The sequence below is a fragment of the Lacerta agilis genome, chromosome 3 (genome assembly GCF_009819535.1).
Source record: "Lacerta agilis isolate rLacAgi1 chromosome 3, rLacAgi1.pri, whole genome shotgun sequence".
NCBI classification, from domain to species: Eukaryota; Metazoa; Chordata; class Lepidosauria; order Squamata; family Lacertidae; genus Lacerta; species Lacerta agilis.
In genome coordinates this window covers 26,919,569-26,938,927 of record NC_046314.1, presented here as the reverse complement: position 1 = coordinate 26,938,927, position 19,359 = coordinate 26,919,569, and the positions used below count along the sequence as shown (strand labels likewise).

The following is a 19,359-nucleotide window of genomic DNA, read 5'->3' as shown; positions in this document are numbered from 1 at the left end:
TATATGATTTGTGAGGATTGCCCTTCCATGTATCTATATATCATGAAGACTATACGCATATAAGCACATGCGTTGAAAAATGCTCGTTTAAGAATATTTGCCCAGAAACTATTTTTGAAACCAACCTCATTCTGAGGAAGGAGGTTACACCCATTTGGTTTCTTTCAAGGCCAAATTCTTGGAATTAAAAAAAAAAAAGGTGGGGGGAGGAAGGGAAGGGAAGGGAGGGCTGAAAATAATTCCAACATCGCTTTTCTCCCTTTAAGCCGGAGCTGGATTTCCAGCTCCTTTGCTTGCTACCGTTTTCGTCCTCAAGTTAGAAACAAAAACGCTTACGGTAACTTTGTGGTCAAGGGAAAGATATACCGTATATATATCTATGTCGAAGGACGAAGCGAGGAGCCAGGATCCCACCCGCCCTCTGCCTCCGCCCGCCAAGCCCCAGCAACAGTTGAGCTCTGGAACCCGAACGATGGGTCTGCCGGAGGAGCAGCGCTAGGCAGGGGCGGCCGCGAGCCACACAGCCGGGCTGCGGCGAGGCGACCCCACGATGGGCACGGGCAGCAGCAGGCCGGGGAAAGGGCGCAGCTCGGTGAAGCCCTGGCGTGGCCCCGGCCGGGGCAGCGGGAGCATCAGCGCCCCCGCCAGGCAGGGCCGAGCAGAGAAGGAGCAGGGCGCGGCGGCGGCGGCGGAGGCCAGGTGCTACAGCCAAACGCCGGCGCGCGCCACCACCTCGCCGTCGGCGGGGGAGTCCGACTCGGACTCGGAGCTTCTGGACCGGGTGCTGGAGGAGTGCGGAGACGAAGGACTCGGGCAGCCGACGGGGCGACGCCGCCGCCCCCTCCTACTCGAGGCCGCCGGGGATTGCTGCTCCCGCCCGGCAGAGGGCAGCGGCGGGGAGGTAAGGCGGTGCTGGTCGGTGGGGAGGCGAGACGGCGCGTCTAGGGTTTCCATTCATGCATTTTTGGAAAGGGGTCACGGGCTGGCAACATTTCTTCGATGCAGATAGGGACGTCCTATTCCACAATAATAATGTCTAAAGGTTGTCTAGTTACTCATCTCCTTGGCGGCGGCGGGGGGGGGGGGTGTCCAATGACTCCATATCCTCCAACATTTCTGCAGTGGAAATAGGGACGTCCTAAAGAAAAGCCGGACATTCCAGGATCAAATCAGGAACCGGGATGGCTTCTGTGAATCTGGGTCTGTCCCTGGAAAATAGGGACTTTTGGAAGGTTTGGCAGAGGTAGCAAGGTCCTGGAAGAAAACGCGCGCCTTATTGGCATATGCTCTGTCCTAAGGGCGCTCCCAGGCAGCTGCTTTTTTGGGGGGTGGGATCTGTCCCGCAGGCGCAAAGCCGGGACGCGCAATTCCGGTTGGTTTGGGCCGCTTGCGCAGCGCGCATTCTAAAGTAGCCTGGCGCGCTGGAAAGCGGGGTAACAAATGATTCGACGCTGCATGGAATCATAAAATTGTGAGCCCGAGGGTCATCTAGTCCAAACCCATGCAAGCACAAGAGCCAACTCCTAAGGGCCGAGAGGTCTTGCCCCCAACCATAAGATATTTGTGGGGGCCGGACGTCTTCAAATTTGATGGGCATTGCCATTCAAATAGTGTATGTGCACTGCGTCATGTGATTATGTGGGGCGGGGCTTTGCTCCACCCCCTCAATATTTTATTCAAGTTTGCACCCTGCTGCAAAGCAGAAATCTCAACTGAAGCACCTAATCTCTGCTTTAAAACCTCCCAGGAAGGAGAGTTGCACTGCCTTCCAAAGGAACCCAGCCACTGTCAAACAGCTCTGTCAGGAAGTTAGTCCCCATCATAATACCTTCCCCTCAAACAAACAAGGACAGATACTGAAGAAACACCCACATTGTTGAACTGTCCCGGAAACTTTGGGTTGAATGTTCAATAAGCAGGCCGTTTGGGTCTGGAGGTGACCTAGGAATTGCTTTCAGAAAGGCGTTTTGCATGGCTTGAACTCAGAAGGATTGGCATATTTGTGGTCCACAGGGGCCCTGTTTTTGAAAGTATGACAGAGCTAAATGTGTAAGAATGAGCTAGTTAGTAAGAACTGACCCAGAGCCTGTGATTGTCACCTGAGTTCCTTCTCCGTGTGCCCCTTCCATGGGACATTGAGGGTGGCAACAGTGTACGCACGTTTATCATGTCATTTCTTATGAAAGAGTTCATTTTGACCAGCTTTGATCCAAATTGAGAAGAAGAAGAACCTAGTTGTTTTGTGTTGGTAATGTGCACAAAGCCTCAGCGATCCTTTAAATCCGAGTTTTATGAAAAATACTGTTTGCTATAATGTAGTGTTAAGTGAAACAATGCCATCTTGTGGCTTACCTTTTTAACCATTCCTGGCTGTGCACTGATTTGGTATGTGACAAACACAGCCATTCTGTGGTTTCATATGAAAAACTTTTTTAAAGCACAGTGCCGCAGGGATCTCTCCTGCACAAGACCTGCTGAAACAAATAGAAATTATGCAACGGCATCAGTGTACTTAATAGGCTTGGTGCTGTGACTGGCAATTTTTGGGGTGGTGGTGGGGCTGTCACGGATGTAATGTTGGGTCTCTTCACTATGCTTAAGAGTACATAGTGGCAGAAAAAGGGAGGACAGGTATTACAGGAAAATGATGACACACTGTTGAGATTGTGTTGTAATTGAAACTCCTTTCAGGTTTTAGTAGCGTTACAGGGATCTTTCCCTGGCAAGGCTCTAAAACAAAATCCTGCAGCAGGGTAACTGCTAAGTCAACAGACAAAAGAGAGGGCTCTGGATGCTTCAGATGTACAGTATGCACACTTAATTCATTGTTCCTGAATGCCAAACAGGTGCAACACAGTTCTTCAGCTCTCACTTAATCAGGGTTAAGAGATCAGAGATAAACCACAGGAAATTACCGCTCCCATCTTCCCTGTGCACAAAGGAGCACAAACTTCAGCGAATTTGACTTTTCATTGTGTGTCACCCATGATGTCCTGTTGATTTGTTTCCAGGTCTTTTCAGCGAGATCCACTCCAGGCCTAGGGAGCAACAACTTTGCCAACCAGTAAGTTGCCTGAATTCAAATGACAATCCTTTCAGCCGTGGGCCTTGTTTTGTTTTTACAGAATACAGTGGTACCTCTGGTTACGTACTTAATTCATTCCAGAGGTCCGTTCTTAACCTGAAACTGTTCTTAACCTGAAACACCACTTTAGCTAATGGGGCCTCCCACTGCCGCTGCACCGCCAGAGCACGATTTCTGTTCTTATCCTGAAGCAAAGTTCTTAACCTGAAGCGTTATTTCTGGGTTAGCGGAGTCTGTAACCTGAAGCGTATGTAACCCGAGGTACCACTGTACTTCTATCCCACCTCAGAGCCCCAGGAAGCTATCAGAGCAGTTTACAAAAGATTCTCTCAATTAAAAAAAAATGGCATTCAAATCTGGCACCAGGAACAGAAATGTCCCTCTGGTGGCAGCAGGATTACTCAGGTGGCATTTCCATGTGCTCACCCTTCGTCTTCCCTGGTAGTGCCCACTGAGGTCCTCTGGAGCAAGGGAGTGGGTCTGAGGAGCTTGAATTCGCTCCATCCCATGATGAAGGCAAGCCTTTCCTTGTTGGCGGTTGCCAGGCAACAGCTCCCACTGAGGACCTCTGAGGCAAAGGAGTCCTGCTGTGAGGAATTGGCTTTCAGCCCATGATGGAGGCGAGTGTACCCTCACTGGCGTTTGCCAGTAGAGCATCATTATTCTCCTTTGCAGAAAAGGGCACCGTTTCCACCTATAGTTCATCTCTTGCTTAACAGTCTGGAAACCAACACCCACCCACTCCCTGTGTATTACAGACACATAGGAAAGTTTCAGCTTTTTAATGGCCACGAATCCCGATTGGTATGCTGTTATTTTTATCCTTGTGCAAGTGCAGAGAAGTCCACTCACCCTGAGGCAAACTGGAGGAGACCAAATGTCATCAGAATTTGATTGCCTTAATTTAGATGTTGAGTGCGTTCCCCTAAGTAGGGACAGTCTTTGTCTCAAGAAGTTGGGAAATTTGAAAATAATTATTCATAGCACCCAATGTCTTTGCCTTAAAAATAAATAAATCACTCTGCTGTGTGATGCAGCCTTCCATTTGCTTCTAGAACAGGACAGGGAAAGGTCTAGAATTGCCTGTCAAACATTCTCACTATAGTTCTGCTCCTCTTGCTAAAGGGAAGCACCTGTCTTAATTTTTAGGCTTACTGACGTTTAATTGAAGAAGTTCCTTTACTACAATTTAGCTTGATATTTTATTTAATTGTTATTCCAGAACAATTATTTCCCTTCCCTCGCTAGTACTGTATTGCTGTGCTTACAATTTGCATGACTTCTCCCTCAGTTAAATTAAATATGCCCAGGTCCCAGAGGATATATTTCCACCTCTTCCATACATACAGACACGTTTCCCTTTCAAAAAGTTCCTCCTTTTGTTCCGAGCTCAATTTTATTTAGCGTTTCAAGGTGGGGCATAAATATTCTGAATAAATATTTATTTTAAAAAGCGTTGTGTGGATAGGAGACAAAAGCTATTCAAAGTAATAAAAATGGGGTCTATGTGGAAATAACATTTTTGCTATTGGGGTGCAGAAAAATTGGGCCTCCATTTAGGTTTGCATATTGACTGTTACATTATTATTATTATTATTATTATTATTATTATTATTATTATTATTATTATTTCTGCAGGCTGCCACTCAAGAAGCTTGAGAGGCAGGCCAAGATATCCTACGATTACTCCGAAGAGGAGCTGATGGCAACGATTGAGCAGGAATACTGTCGCTGAAGCTGGTTGTGGGCTGTGCCAACAGTGACTTGTGAACAAGCTCACTATGGGGCAAGATAGTTGAAGCTGCAGCAGTGTTTCTCAGAAAGGTGTTTTCTCTGGGATGGGGAGGGGTGGGGAAAGCAAGAGCAGAGAAGGCGGCATGCCACCATCCAGGAAGGCTGGTAGAATCCCCAAACAGGCTGGAGAAACTTCTGCAGATTTCTCTCTGCCATTGTGTCAGGATGTGGCCTTACAGGGAAGCACCATCGCCTTCATCCTCAAAGTCTTGGGAGACATGCAGCAAGGGAGTTGAATGATTGTTTTCGACTGTCTGCACTTTTGCCTTTCCTGCGGGCCAGCTATGATCCTGTCAAACCCCAAGCACTAACCTGTACATTATTAAAGCATATATTCCCAGGAAACTGTACCAGCCTCTTGCAGTTATAAGATTCTCCATGGTCAGTGGAATTAATCAGAAGGAAATTTATCAGCCATGCGTCCAAGCTAAATGCTAGCTCTTGACAATATTAAAGCAGGCACTATTTCCTCTCCTTTTCTGTGAACAGTTTAACTTAACACCATAAGATGCTCTCTGCTTCTGATTTCTCCTGCCTCTGCTTTTTGCTGCTGCTGGACATAGTTCTTCTTGTAGGTTCCTGTTGTTCAAATTAGAAGAAAATTCTATTTGCGGTTCAACAGCAGAGGTGCTGGAGAAAATCTTATGGGATTAGGCAAGCTTAAAACACAAATGCTAATGAAATGTTGGCATAAAGCTTAAACAATATGTGTATTCATAATGTAATCCAGTGCTCATACAGCAAATGCCAGAGGCTAAATTTTAACTTTGGGTGGTACCTGTACTTCCTCTTCTTTTATCATGCAGCTTCGATATTTCTTTACATGTTTGGTGTTATGCGTCATTCTTGGGGACAGCTTAGGATTGCGAAACAATTCAAGAATTGGCCCGCGCTATACAGGAAATTACTTGGAATAGATACAGATGTACCTAAAACCAAGGGCCATCGCACTATGAAAACCTTCTGGGATGCACATGCCATTCTTTTGTCAGTCTGTTTTTTGAAACAGGAAATTCCCTGCAAAAATCAGCTGAGGCCGATAGAACCACGTACGCTGCTTTGAAAACATGCCCGCTCAGGTCAAGTGGTTGGCGGATTTCCCCAGGAACCTTTTCCTTTAGAATGAAAGCCACTTGTTCCAGATGGCAGCCAGCTTCCCTTGGCAAAACATGTACCCTTTCATCATCTTAATGGTCCCATTCATCTCTCAAAGGGCCCCCTTCCAGACACCCTTTCTATTGTGCATTCGTGATGATTTGTGCACAAGAAGCTATCGGCTGGTCATGCCCAATCCTTGTTTTCAACACTCTTTGCTGCTGCAAAGGTTTGGTTGCATCAGGGTTGACTGCAATATTCTGCAGATGTTGTGCATGCAAAACACTTTTGAGTGTTTCAAAGTGTGGTGTAAATGCAAGGCATTTGTATCAACCAAGATAAATATTGCTTTCTCCTCTTTCCCTATTGTTTTGCGGCAAGATGAGAGCTGTCAGAGGGGAGGAAAACGGCAAAACCATCTATGCAAATATTCACTTTACTAGAAGAGGGATTACAATGCAGCCCTTGAAGGAATACAAACAATATTTGCATATACACACAAATACAGAAATCCCACAATAAAATGAACAGAAAGACAAAACAAGGTTTATAAAATATCAGGCACAATATTTTACTACACCAAACATAAATCCCCATAATCTTAAATCAGGTAATAATCAGCATGGTGGGGGGAGGGGGGGAGAGAATTAGGAAACTTTTTGAAAAGCCTCTCAATTGCACAAGGGAAATCTTTTGACTTCAGGCAACTTTTGAAGAACTTCAATGGAGTTATACCAGGGGAAAATGGACTATTGCATCTGCATATTGTACAGAAAGGGGCAGAGACAGTGGTTCCCAACTTAATCAAGTTGTTGCAATTTGGTTTTATATACACTGCATTTCTGCCATGTAGCTTGCCTTCTCACCAGCTCCTTTTTTAACACTAATTTTTGTTCAATTAGGTGACCATAAAGTGAAGGTGAAAAAACCTATTTATACTCATCTTGCACCTTCTAACATGTTTCAGAGGAGCCACAGATTTGCTGGCTTGTGAAATAAAGTTTATTATTTATAGTAAATCAAACACACAAATACAGTAAGGTGCAGTATGGGTAACATTCCATGTGTGCGGAACTAGAGACCCATCAAATGCAGTCCACTAACCTAGGACAACTTTCAGGAAACTTCCTATCCTTGCCATCTGCTTAATCACCTGCCAAGCCATAATGTTCTGTTGGAACCTGCAATAGGCTTGGTAGCTCACACAACACGACAGCATTGGTTTAACATCAATTTCAAAGGAAGTCTGCTTCCAATATACTTGAATTGGGAATATGGGCCAGATTGGTTTAAATTAATGAGAATCTTTCAGTGCTTAATTCCCATATCCATGACTACTTTAAAAAAAGAGAAATAATTGGGTGCTTCTGTGATGGTCAACTTCATGAACGTTAGTTGTCAATAATGGACAGAGAGGTAGATAAATGCTTAACATGGGCAAACTAATTGCAGTAGCTCTGCAGGCTCCCAACATATGATGTGATGCTGGTAGAGTTGCCACCAGTCTCCTTTTTCCTGGCAGAGATCCTGCCCCTGACTTGCAGAAATTTAGCAGCTGAAGCTCTTCATAGCATGCGAATGAAGTGCTAGGGTGAATTTCAGTTTCTTGATTTCTGCAGATCAGGCTGCTGCCAGAGGTACAAAAGCAGATACAGTACTGGCAACCCTATACAACAGCACTGCCCAAGCCAGCCATGCAGATGTTGCTGGACTGCAACTCCTATAATCTCTGGCCATTGGTCATGCTGGTTGGGGCTGATGGGAGATGGAGTCCAACAACATCAAGAGGGCCACACATACCCTATCCCTGCCCTAGGCATCGTGCTGAAACTGAGGGTACATTGGTGCAGATGTTTTAGAACTGCATTTCTCAAGCCACTTACTCCAGATGTGTTTCCAAGTAAACTCACACCATCTGTGGAAATATTCTCCAGTGGCTCCAACATAAATTGGCAAATGCACTGCAATCTTGGCTGAATAATTAAGCGATCAGGTTGAGATTCCAACTGCGAGAGGTCTACCTACTTTCAGATACCAATGAAGTGTCAGATATTACTTATTCCACATACACATATATATACATACACATGTGATCATGCTTTCTCGTCATCATTAGAACAATTATCTCAGCTTGATTAAATATTATGTATACAGAATCGAGCAAATCATGTGAAATGGCAGCTGAATGGTCCACCCTTAATTTTAGTTCTCTTCCATCAGCCATCCTTTCATTTCACTCACCCATCCAATGTGCTGTGGAAAAGGAGACCACAACAGCAGCAGTTAACATCTCCACAAAGAACTTTTGCTCCAAAGCTAAGAATATTTGGGTCACTTTTGTGAGAAACAAATTGTTGATCTTGAACAATCCGTTGTCAGCCAGCAATTTCCCATTATAAATCCAGCTCATTTTGAAAGTGGCAAGACTGGATTTGATTTGAGTGCTGAACCTTGAATGTCCAATTACTTCTGTTGCCTTGTTTATCCTCTTTACCTATGAACTACTTAAGTGAGAATTTAAGGTGCTGTCTGTTGTGGTTGTGTCATTGATCAGATTTTCAAATGTTTGCTTTGGTGATTGTAAAAATGGTTATGCAGGCACTGCATTTTCAGCCTTTACTTCAAATCATAAATCCTCCCCCGACTTTATTTAGATCAAAACAATAGCTCATTGTGGTTTGGGCATTTCCCTTAAGGGGTCCTTATACTCATTTACTATGAAGAGATCAAGGGCATAATCTAAAGCTAGGCACTTATTTTTCCCCACTGAAGTCATAAGGGATATATTGATAGACAAGCTTAACTTTCACTCTGAAGGGAATGTGATCCAAAAGTTCTTCCATTCTGAAGATGGGATATACAGAAGTCCTTGCGGTTTGGCAGGACTGTCCCAATGGACAGACAAGCTGCCCCCGAGCCTTCCAAAAGTTACCAGCACTCAAATTAAAAGGGCACTTCTCACGTTGCAATTAATAAATGTAGGGGGCACTTTAGCAAGTCACTCCTTTGCCACAAAATACACATGAACAAGGTCCACCACACTTACCCAACTCAAGTCAGACCAGCAGACTGCAAGCAGGGAAGCAACAAGTGGGATTTTGTTCACACAAGCAAATTTGAATGCAGCGGTGAATATATGTACAATCGTACACATACAGGAGCTTCAAATAGCCGATGTACCACATCCACTAATCCATGTGTGTTTACATGCCAACAGAGGGTGTGCATTATGGAATGGTGTCTAGGGTTAAAACCTTTTGAGCGTGCAGTTGACCATGTGGAGTTACTGCACAGGTTAGGACTTCCCAGCAGGGACGCACCTAAATTGGTCCTGAGCTAGTTATAGGCATCAACGATACCTAGGCCTCAATATTCAGACATTTGGGAAAGAACGACACTACTTTAAAATGTGGCACAGCAGGTAATCCTAAAGTGGATTCAGTTGCTAGACTGGAGTTCAGACACTCTGAAATTACAAATTAGTTTGGATTCCGTTCAGGAAAAAAATAAATAAATCTCCAAATGGTAACTCTGATGTTGCTTATCACTCTTCTCACAGGGTGATTTTGCAAGATCAGACTACAGTTGAACTTGTAAGATAGGGGGGGAAAAACTAGTTTTAAATGCTGGGGGAGGAAGGGGAACCACCCTGTTTCACTTTTAATCAACCACTGTTAACTCAACAGAAAAGATATGTTTGCAAAGCCCATTGCCAACATTTTCACCAAAAATGTTCTCCCTCCTCCCCCCCAAGTGCTGGTGAATGCCCGAAAAGCATAGGAGAAAACAAAAGGATGACAGAAATAAAACGTTAACATTTAAATAGGGCTTAATATGAAGGGGTGGGGAGGTAGAAGAGAGGGCAGAAGACTTTACAGGATTTTCCTCCTCCTCCTCCTCCTCCACAATATAAATGCAACCACTCTTGGATACTTTGGAAAAGAAAAGAAAAAAAAAGTCAAAGCTGTTTTTTTGAAAACCACCCAAGTTCCTCTTGAAATGTTCATCTTCCAAAGCAGGCCTGCTATCCAGAAGACAGCATAGGCAGAAGCATGCTCAAAGAAGTCTCACTCTTAGGCTTCTCCATGGTTGCAATTCTGTTCAGTTTGCCAACTTCTGTCTGCCAGCTGGGCACTTTCTTTGTCGTCATGTGGCGGCGAGCGTGTTTCGTCAGGTGATCACTGCGCATGAAGCGGCGGTCACAGACCGGACAGGCAAACTTCTTCTCCCCTGTGTGAGTTCTGCGGTGGCGAGAGAGTTCATCGGAGCGGGCAAACTTCTTGTCACAACCTTCCCAGCTACAGGTGAAAGGTTTCTCTCCTGGAAAGAAGGAAGCATGGGCAGGTAGGTGGGGGAAATCAAAGGGAACCCAAGAACAAGACAGCTGGTTTTACCAAAGAGGTCATACATCGCCACACAAACCCCCTCTAGTTTAGGACTGGCTTTTTTTCCTATAGCAGATTACGTGAAGAAAGGACCAAGGTAGACAAGAGGCAATTCATGCAATTGCAGGAACGGCTCTTGGATCTGCACTTACTAAGGAGTAGTTCTACAGAAGTCAGGGGGGCTTCTCCTCTATAAAGAATAAATAGAGCAAGAAGTTTTATAGAAAAAGAAGACCTCCTTTGTTCTCAACACATCCCAGGACATACTCTTTTGTCAAGGGATTACAGTCTTTACAATTAAAACACTAAAGGTGAGTATTTTTCGCCCCCAAGATAAAAGAATATGACACCCATGATGGCCCGTGATATGAAATAACCCTTCTCTTTAAATTCATTTCTCTAATGTTACACCAGGTCTTAAGTCTATTTACTGCACAGTGTTATTGTTCTTACTTAGAAGTTAAGCCTGTAGACCAGCTCAGACCTACTCAATGCAATAAGGGCTCTTTTCAGACTTTCTGTATCCTGAACCAATAGAGGGCTCCAGACCACAAGGAAGACCCTACATGCATACAGCTGTACACATGTGATGGCTCTTTCCAGATCTTCTACTGAACATTCAGATGGTTTTTTTGGGGGGGGGGTCTCCACCTATACATTCAGATGCAAGCAATTTAGAAGCTCTAAACCAGTGATGGGGGTGGGGAAAACCAGTGGCCTTCCATATGTTACTGGACTCCAACTCCCAGCAGCCCCAAACAGCATGGTCAATATTCTGGCAAGATCATGGGAGTTGTAGTCTAGCAACACTGGAATAGAAGGAATTTGGATTTGATATCCCGCTTTATCACTACCTGAAGGAGGCTCAAAGCAGCTAACATTCTCCTTTCCCTTCCTCCTCCACAACAAACACTCTGTGAGGTGAGTGGGGCTGACAGACTTCAAAGAAGTGTGACTAGCCCAAGGTCACCCAGCAGCTGCATGTGGAGGAGCGGAGACACGAACCCGGTTCCCCAGATTACGAGTCTACCGCTCTTAACCACTACACCACACCACACCAGGTTCCCCATTCCTCTTTTTGTCTTCCTAAAACCATTCCCTCTCCACTAAACAAGAAATGTTCTACTATCGAGTCTCCTATTTCCATGCTCCTGAAATGTCCATATTCAGACATGTTGCTAGACAACCACTAAAGACATGAGAGTGGGACTTGCAACACTGTGTTACGTAGCTCTCTTCAGTGTCCCCTCCAGGCCATATTCATTTTACTTCTCCCATGTAGTTTTCAGTCCCTTCCCATAGTCAGCCGTCTGGGACAACGGAGCACATTTAAGTCCTCTCTGGACTTTCAGTCTACCCTCACTGCCACCCAAATAGGCTTTCTTTTCTCTCTTTTTTTGTACTCTGCCTGGTGCATGTGGCACTTGGCTATCAGCCACTTGTGACCACTTGTGATGATGCCAAGGCGCCAGGATGGTGCCTGACGTCTCTACCATCTGGAGATCCTTGAATCTTGCCTGTTAGCAAAAGATCCTGTAGAATTTTATCTGTTATATTTTAGCTGCACAATCAGAATGAATTTCAGGAACCAAAAGTTGTATTGAAAAATACGACTTTAGAGCTGCCTTGCCCCCAAATGGCAACTAGACATTCTGTTTTGGCGACTGCAACCCAGGTCTAAGGAGCCATTTGGTGCCCAGCTTATACATCTAACACTGCTCACAGCCGAACCGATTCAGACCACGGGTCGATCTGGCCTAGTTTCGCCTAGGCCGTATGGCTGTTCTGCTCAAAGGTTTCAGGCATGGGTCTCCCTCAGCCCTACCTGAAGAAACAAGGATTAAACCAGGGAGTTTCTGAATGCAAGGCAGATCCTCTACCACTGAGCTACAGCTCTTCCCCTCTTGGGTTCGTGTGGTGCCCTTTTGGCTACGTAAGCAACAACATCCCCACCTATCTGCAGCATCGGGATTAGAAAAGGCAGATCACATTCATAGCTCTTCTATACATACCAGTATGAGTACGCAGGTGGGCTTTGAGGTGAGAGCTTTTGAAGTACGTCTTCCTGCAGCCCGGGAAGTTGCAAACGTAATTTCTCCTCCGGGAAAAGTCAATTAGAGGTGCGCTGCTTTGGCCAGAGGCAATGAAAACAGGAGCAGGGGCCAGGGGCAACAACTTGGTATTCCCAACAGACATCACAGTTTGTTGGCAAGGAGGCGCCTGGGCAACAGCAGCCTGCGGAAGAACCAACATAACAGTCCCCTGAGGCATGGAAGGCCCCATCAGCACAGGCTGAGAAACTGGGGCTGTGTGGGGTAGGATGGGTTTGACTGTCGCTGCCATCTGAGCAGAGGTCTTTAGGAAGCCTGGGACCATACCCCTTTGTCCGTCCAAGGGAATCATTTGGCAGATCACTTGGGGGTTGGAGAGCGGGGAGGCTAGCAGCGAGGGGGGCTTCTGCTGCGGGTCACTTTCGCAAGCGTTCGGGAAAGGTGTCTGCTGCGAAGCAAGCCTCACAGGTTCACGTCCTTTACTGGTGGCTCTAGAACAACCTGAGCTGTGCAAATACGGTTCGCGTCCTGGCGAAGTGCCACAAGCTACGCTGTCCGCAATGTCGCAGTCTTGCAAGGCTGCGGGATGTCTGCCGTCCTGCGCCTCGTGCCCGTCTGCAGAAGCACTGGCGCCCGAGGCAGCTTCCGCTTTTGTTTGCACAGGAGGAAGGTGGGAGTAACTGGGACTGTCCCCGGTGTGACGGATCACGCTGGTTGCCCTTGCTCTGCAACGCTGAGGAGCAACTTGCTCCGCTCTCACTGGCTTCTGGCTGGACTCCACCCCCAAATTCAGGGCAGCTGGCTTGGGTGCGGGAAGAGCACAACCTGGAGGAGTGATCAGGCAGGCAGACATGTTCGTCTTGATTGTCCTCAGTTTTGAGTAAGTGGCTTGGGACGAAAGTGGTGCTGTTGTGGAAGGCTCAACAAAATCTGGACTATAGGGTGGTGTCATGCACTATATTTAAAGGGGGGAAAGAAGCAGAGGTAGTATACATATACCAAAATACTACTTTAGGTATGATCATTCCTAGCTTTCATATTTATAACATTTAAGTGTAAGTCAGATACCTTATTAATTATTATTGTTATTATTATTACTTTCCCCACACAAAATTTCCCCCCACAAAAGTTTTAGACAACCATAATGATATTCAAAGACCTTGGTTTGGTTTTTTTTCCAGAGAGATCATTAAGGATTAGCTTAGCTAGGAGGAGCTCATCTTACAATCTTTACTGCTGTCGGCATGGTTCTGCAAGGCATGGGGTGAAATCCACTCCAGCGCTTTGATGAGTGGGGTCATCTAGTGCTGCTGACTTGCATGTAGTAAATAACCAAGTGTCTACTCAGAAGAAAGCTGCAATGAGTCCAGTGGGCCTTACTCCCAGGTAAGGGGGGCTATAGTGTTTTATCTAGGCAGCCAGGGCTCCTTTAGATGACAAGATCTTTTTGCAGCAGGTCAGTGAGCACCACTTGCTTTTTAGAATTCTCCCATATACAGTGGTGCCCCGCTAGACGAATGCCTCGCTAGACGAAAAACTCGCTAGACGAAAGGCATTCGCTAGCGGAAGGCTGCCCCGCAAGACGAAAAAGTCTATGGGGCTGCCTCGCAAGACGAGAAAAAAAAATTCGGCGCGAAAACTAGCGGTTTGCATTGGTGCTTCGCTAGACGAAAAAATCGCTAGACGAAGACACTCACAGAACGAATTATTTTCGTCTAGCGAGGCACCACTGTATACAGAACTCCCTGTGCACCTTTTGGACAGCATCTGTAGGTTTCCTCCTCTGTGTCAAATAACTTGGGTCAAATAAGTGTTGTTAACTTTTTAATAACACATGGAAGATGGATCTCATTTTGGATAAATTATAAAACATGTTCTATTTGAAAACAAAATGTTTAAATAGCTATCTTTCTACCGGTAGGACGGGGGGAGGCAGGGGCATAGCCAGGATTTTTGTTAGGGGGCAGGCTTTGGTTGAAGCAGAACCTCAGATTTGTATTGACTGTTACTTATTTGGAGGGGCAATTGCCCCCCCCCCCGGCTACACGCATGGGAGGGGCACAGGAAGGAAACAAGGTCAGAAGGGGGCCATGGTCTGGAAAAGGTTCACATACATATTCTGTTGGGAGCTGCCCAGAGTGGCTGGGGAATGAATGAATTATTATTATTATTATTATTATCATCATCATCATCATCTGGAGGATCCCAGGATAGGGAAGACTGCATTATTCCTAAATAACCTCAAACACATCATTAACTAAACTGAAGCAACTGTACTTGTGAGTGGAAATGTATGGCCAATGTCAGAAAGAACATGCTGTTCTCTTAGAGCTTACTGCATAATAAATGCCCTCAAGCCAAACCAAGAAATTACTGCTAACAGACTAAATGCGGACATATTCATGTCTTTCCTCTTTAAAATATTCATATCTATTCCATGCAAATTCATTTTGTTTCAGGGTTTGTTTGGTTTTTCCTTACCAGTGTGGATAAAAAGTTATAATCCTTAGGCAACTCAGACGTGGGTTCAGTGTGCATTGAGAAATCACCTGAATCCGAGACAGGTGTAAGAGGCCTTATCTTCAACAGGTCGCCTTTCTGTGACCTTTGACCCCAGGAGCTCATGCAAACAAGTGCCTCCACTGCTTCTATGTCGTTCTGTTCCAAGGTGCTACAAGTAGACCTTTCACTGTCGTGACGCTGCCGTTCACGTATGGATTCATAGATGTCCACAATGTCAACCTAGAGATAAGTGAGCCATTGTTTGTAAGTCACATGGAAAACAAGAATACGCCCTATTGTCTGCTTTAAAAAAGGCATCAGACATGCCAGAGTCCCAATCCAGTTTCTAAGTCTGCACACATGAGCAAAAGAAAGACTATAGCTTAGTACTTAGTACAGTACATCCCCTGCATTCAGAGCTCCATGTTCTATCTCTCACCTGCTAAAATAATAACAGGTAGCAATGACTGGCAGCCTAGAGAGTGCTGCTGCCAGTCAGTGAAAGCAGTACTAGGCTGGACTGACCAATGAGCATGCATGCATATCAATTGGTAGTTAATTCACAGGTGAATTCAGTTGCTTTCCTGCACTGCACTGCTTTGAGTGTGATGCGTATTCAAATACATATCCTGTTCACCTTCTGGTACAACTAAGTTGCACAGTAATGCCTTTTTTATGTGCAAGTCGAATTGGATCAGGGCCCCAGAGAGATTTAAAAAGCGAAGTCTGGCTGCCAACTTCACTCTTCCACAGGAAAGTTATTCCTTTCTTCAGTTAGCACAGACTGCACCACCATGGCAACAACATAGAGGGGGGGGGTCGGTGTGCACACATGTGTGCGTGTGTTGGGAAAGGTCCAAGAACATGTAACATCCACAGTATTCCTTCAACTTTCTAAAGCGACTTTCCAGAATGACACAGTATTTAATGTTAATATTCCAAAACTGCAGGGAAGACAAGACATGGAGGGGGATCGTTTTATCTCCAGTTTTGTTCAGTGATGGTTTCTTAGAAAGAGTAATAAATACAGTCATATGGCGGGTTGCGCTCGCTGCAGGTTGCACGTTTTCGGGTTAGGGACGCACCAAACCCGGAAGTACCGGAACGGGTTACTTCCAGGTTTCAGCGCTTTGCGCATGCGCAGAAGCACCGAATTGCATCACGCGCATGCACAGACTCAGCGCTGTGGGTTGCGAACACACCTCCCGCATGGATCATGTTCGCAATCTGAGCGTCCACTGTAAAGGCAACACAACAGGCCGCTGAAATAAATGCCCAGCATGGTTGACTCATATATCGGTCAAAGCCACCATATTTTGTTGGTCATGAGCATCCCCCTATAACAAATAAGTGCAATGCAAATACCTTTCACCAGTCTAGAACCCCACATGTGCACAGGTTTCTACTCCCTATTCAGTTCACACTCAAAACTTGCAATTAGAAGCCCAGAATAAAAGGGAAAGTGGCATCAGCCAGCTGTAGTACCTACAGACAATTATTATGCTCCCTTAGGTGCTGCAGAGCTGCCGTGTGCATATATTTACTACTACTACTACTACTGAGACATGGGTGGCGCTGTGGTTTAAACCACAGAGCCTAGGGCTTGCAGATCAGAAGGTCGGTGGTTCGAATCCCCGGGACGGGGTGAGCTCCTGATGTTCAGTCCATGCTCCTGCCAAAATAGCAGTTCGAAAGCACCTCAAAGTGCAAGTAGATTAATAGGTACCGCTCCGGCGGGAAGGTAAACAGCGTTTCTGTGCGCTGCTCTGGTCCGCCAGAAGCGGCTTAGTCATGCTGGCCACATGACCCAGAAGCTGTACGCCGGCTCCCTCGGCCAGTAAAGCGAGTCGTTCGCAACTGGACCTAATGGTCAGGGGTCCCTTTACCTTTTACTACTATAATAATAATAGTAATGAATGAATGAATGAACCCAACAGAAAGCACCTATTCACATGGCTAAGCCAATATGAAATGTGAAGCTAAACTAACAGATTGGTATCACAGTTCACAGAAACTCAAATGAACTCAAAGAATCTGGGGATAAAGAGGAGTAAGACGGGCAATCTTGAAACTGATACATTTAATGACACAGAGGTAAAAGATTCCAGAATATGAGGAGAAAGGCTTAAAAACCAGCTGGAATTCTCCATTTGCTTGCAACTGATGAACATTATTTTACTTGGGTCCTAAAGTGATATCTGCATCAAATTAATAAGATTTAAGAAGAAGAAATTTAGGTTCGCTTGCAGTTCGTGACAATTATTAATCCACAATCGCTTGATAAGCTTTGGCAGGAAGGAGGAAATAAGTTTAAGGCGCCTTGGTCTGCTTTCCAAGCAGGCAAGTGCGGCTCCATAACTTAGCCTGGCGGCTTGTCCTTAAATCACCTCCTTTCACCCAGACACTGCAGAGGCAAGCTGGATGAGCTGGAACAGCACAACAGAAGCGGGCTGCAAAAGCAGAGTCAGAGCCATCACAAAGACGGCAGGAAATATCCCACCAAGTCACTGTCCCAAGGAACACTACCTTCCCCCTTCCTTGCACTGCCTTTGCTTTACTAACAATATTTTTTTTAAAAAAAAAAAACTAGGGAGGGGGGAGGGAACGGCATGCAGATCAGCAAAATGACGATGTCCATGTGGATTGGATGCAAGGCAGCGAAGCGCCACCTTCCAAAAGGGAGGGAATGGGGCGGAAGGCTTTCTTTCCCCCCCTCATGGGATCCAGAGCAACCACCCACTCCAAATATAGCTCAGGGGTGGGGGTGGGGGGAGTGGAGCGACGTCATGCATCAAAATAGCCATGTGAGCAAGTGGGTGGTGGTCTCTGGCTGAGCCACTGCTGGGAAGCCCTGTGAGGCGGGGTAGCTCTGCCCACAAGGTCCAAAAGTAAAGCCTGCCTGCGCGGGTGGGGGGGGGGGACCTAGGACTCTCTCTCTCTTTTTGCAATGACACAAGTTAACAAAGAAAGAAACCCTCCCCAAAGCTTGAGGCTCTCACCTCCCCTAAGCCGCGAGACCACTCCTCCCTGCATTTACTGTAATCTCTGGGGTGTGTACTCATGCAACAACAGGGCAACTGCGGGATCACTGGGATTACTCATGCTGATGCACATTATTCGATGTGCGTCAGTGTAAGGCATCACCACCACCACCACCCTAGATCCAGCAAACCAACAGTTTCCTGCAGGCTGGACTGACTGGCAAGTCTGCCTGCTCCATGGAAACTAAGCGGAACTTCCTTCCCAATAATCACGGGGCAGGATCGGGGGTGGGGTGGGGGTGGCGCAGGAAGGACAAACGTCCATGCAGGCATCCCACACGCTTATGCTTGCATAGCTCCCAGTCACCAGAAGCGAGGGAGAGAGGAAAGGAGCAGCATTAACCTATTATGCACCATCATAAACCTCACCAAGTCCAGGTAAGTTAGCAAGACCTGGCCCGGAGGAAAGGCTAGCATTAACGGGGCTTTGTTGGCACGACCGCTCCCGGGTAGTGCAGTGAACCGCCCGGGGATCTATGGGCGAAAGGCGGTATATAAGTTTAGTCCATAGAAATAAAAATAATAAAAAGAAGAGAGGAAGGCTGCGCACCTCCCCCCCCCCCTCCCCAGCGCCACGCGCGCAAGCAGCGCATCTCTCGCTCCCATCACCTTGGCGTCTTGGCAACCCACGGATTGCGGTTACGAGATTAAATAAAGTAATAAATAAGAAAAGCTAGCAAGGATAGTTGTTCTCCTTCCTACTCCCCGCACGCAGGAAATCAGTGCCTCCCCCCTCACACCCCGCATGCACCTCAAGTGGTTTGCAGCTTTTGGAAAGCGAGGAGGATCAGAAGTGGGGAGTAAGATCGAGGCAGCCTGGGGGGTTTTGCCCTCGGGCGGCGGGATCGCTGCCGTGGCCCTGCATCCGTGTCCCCACCCGCGCGTCGCCCCGTGCAGCAAGTGGTACTCACCGCGGGGGCATCTCCCATCGCCTCGGCGCAGGGCGAGGTATGCATGGTGGAAGCTCCCGCAGGCAGCAGCGATGTGACAAAGCCAGCAAGAGCTGCAGCCAGAACCGCCTCCTCCTCCTCCTCCTCCGCCTGCTTGCTTGCTTGCCTGCCTCCCACCTACCTCCTCCCTCCCTCCCTCCTCCGAGGGAGGCGAGCAGCCAAAACACAGAGGGAAACACACCAAAACACTCCATACAGCAAAAGCAGCTGGGAGGCGGGCGGAGGGAGGAGGAGAGAACTAAAGGAGAAGGGGGGGGAAAGAGGCTGCTCGCCAATCGCAGCACGAGCTTCCTCCAGGCTAGCCAATGGGCTCCGCCGGGCGGCGTGATTGCCTCGTGCAGCTATGCTGATAGCAGGAAAGGCCCCTCGTGGGCACGTTCCGCGGCGGCGAGCCGAGTAGCCGAACCACCCTCTGGAAACTAGGGGAAAGGTCGCCGCGAGGAGAAGGTGGGAGGG

At 46.7% G+C, this 19,359-nt stretch overlaps 2 protein-coding genes across 4 annotated transcripts; one reads left to right on the top strand and one right to left on the bottom strand.

The window, feature by feature from the left end:
- The first annotated feature begins 374 nt into the window (after positions 1-374).
- On the top strand, positions 375-5,227 carry CYS1 (cystin 1). Of its 2 annotated transcripts, none has more exons than XR_004426187.1 (3): positions 375-901; positions 3,012-3,127; positions 3,356-3,424. XR_004426187.1 is itself a non-coding variant. In XM_033143094.1 (3 exons), the coding sequence occupies exons 1-3, from the start codon at positions 551-553 to the stop codon at positions 4,818-4,820; spliced, it is 501 nt and encodes a 166-aa protein (XP_032998985.1). In that variant the 5' UTR covers positions 386-550; the 3' UTR covers positions 4,821-5,227. The 2 variants fall into 2 exon arrangements, 1 of the variants encoding a protein (XP_032998985.1); XM_033143094.1 differs by lacking the exon at positions 3,356-3,424 and adding an exon at positions 4,724-5,227 and having other exon boundaries at positions 386-901; positions 3,012-3,064.
- A 4,678-nt stretch (positions 5,228-9,905) lies between these two features.
- Positions 9,906-19,122, bottom strand: KLF11 (Kruppel like factor 11). Of its 2 annotated transcripts, XM_033143091.1 has the most exons (4): positions 18,865-19,122; positions 14,892-15,152; positions 12,372-13,365; positions 9,907-10,294 (listed from the first exon to the last, which is right to left on the bottom strand). In XM_033143091.1, exons 1-4 carry the CDS (start codon positions 18,907-18,909, stop codon positions 9,999-10,001), a joined length of 1,596 nt encoding a protein of 531 aa, XP_032998982.1. In that variant the 5' UTR covers positions 18,910-19,122; the 3' UTR covers positions 9,907-9,998. The 2 variants fall into 2 exon arrangements, with proteins under 2 accessions (XP_032998983.1, XP_032998982.1); XM_033143092.1 differs by lacking the exon at positions 18,865-19,122 and having other exon boundaries at positions 9,906-10,294; positions 14,960-15,060.
- Positions 19,123-19,359: the final 237 nt, after the last annotated feature.

Bases quoted from the DNA above. Each gene is read 5' to 3' on its own strand.
- CYS1 (XM_033143094.1), top strand. From the start codon at position 551: ATGGGCACGGGCAGCAGCAGGCCGGGGAAAGGGCGCAGCTCGGTGAAG. The intron at 902-3,011 runs GTAAGGCGGTGC...ATTTGTTTCCAG, and splicing joins CAGAGGGCAGCGGCGGGGAG to GTCTTTTCAGCGAGATCCAC. The intron at 3,065-4,723 runs GTAAGTTGCCTG...TTATTTCTGCAG, and splicing joins AGCAACAACTTTGCCAACCA to GCTGCCACTCAAGAAGCTTG.
- KLF11 (XM_033143091.1), bottom strand. From the start codon at position 18,909: ATGCATACCTCGCCCTGCGCCGAGGCGATGGGAGATGCCCCCGCG. The intron at 13,366-14,891 runs GTAAGGAAAAAC...CTTTAAATATAG, and splicing joins ATAACTTTTTATCCACACTG to TGCATGACACCACCCTATAG. The intron at 10,295-12,371 runs GTATGTATAGAA...CCTTCTTTCCAG, and splicing joins CCACCTGCGTACTCATACTG to GAGAGAAACCTTTCACCTGT.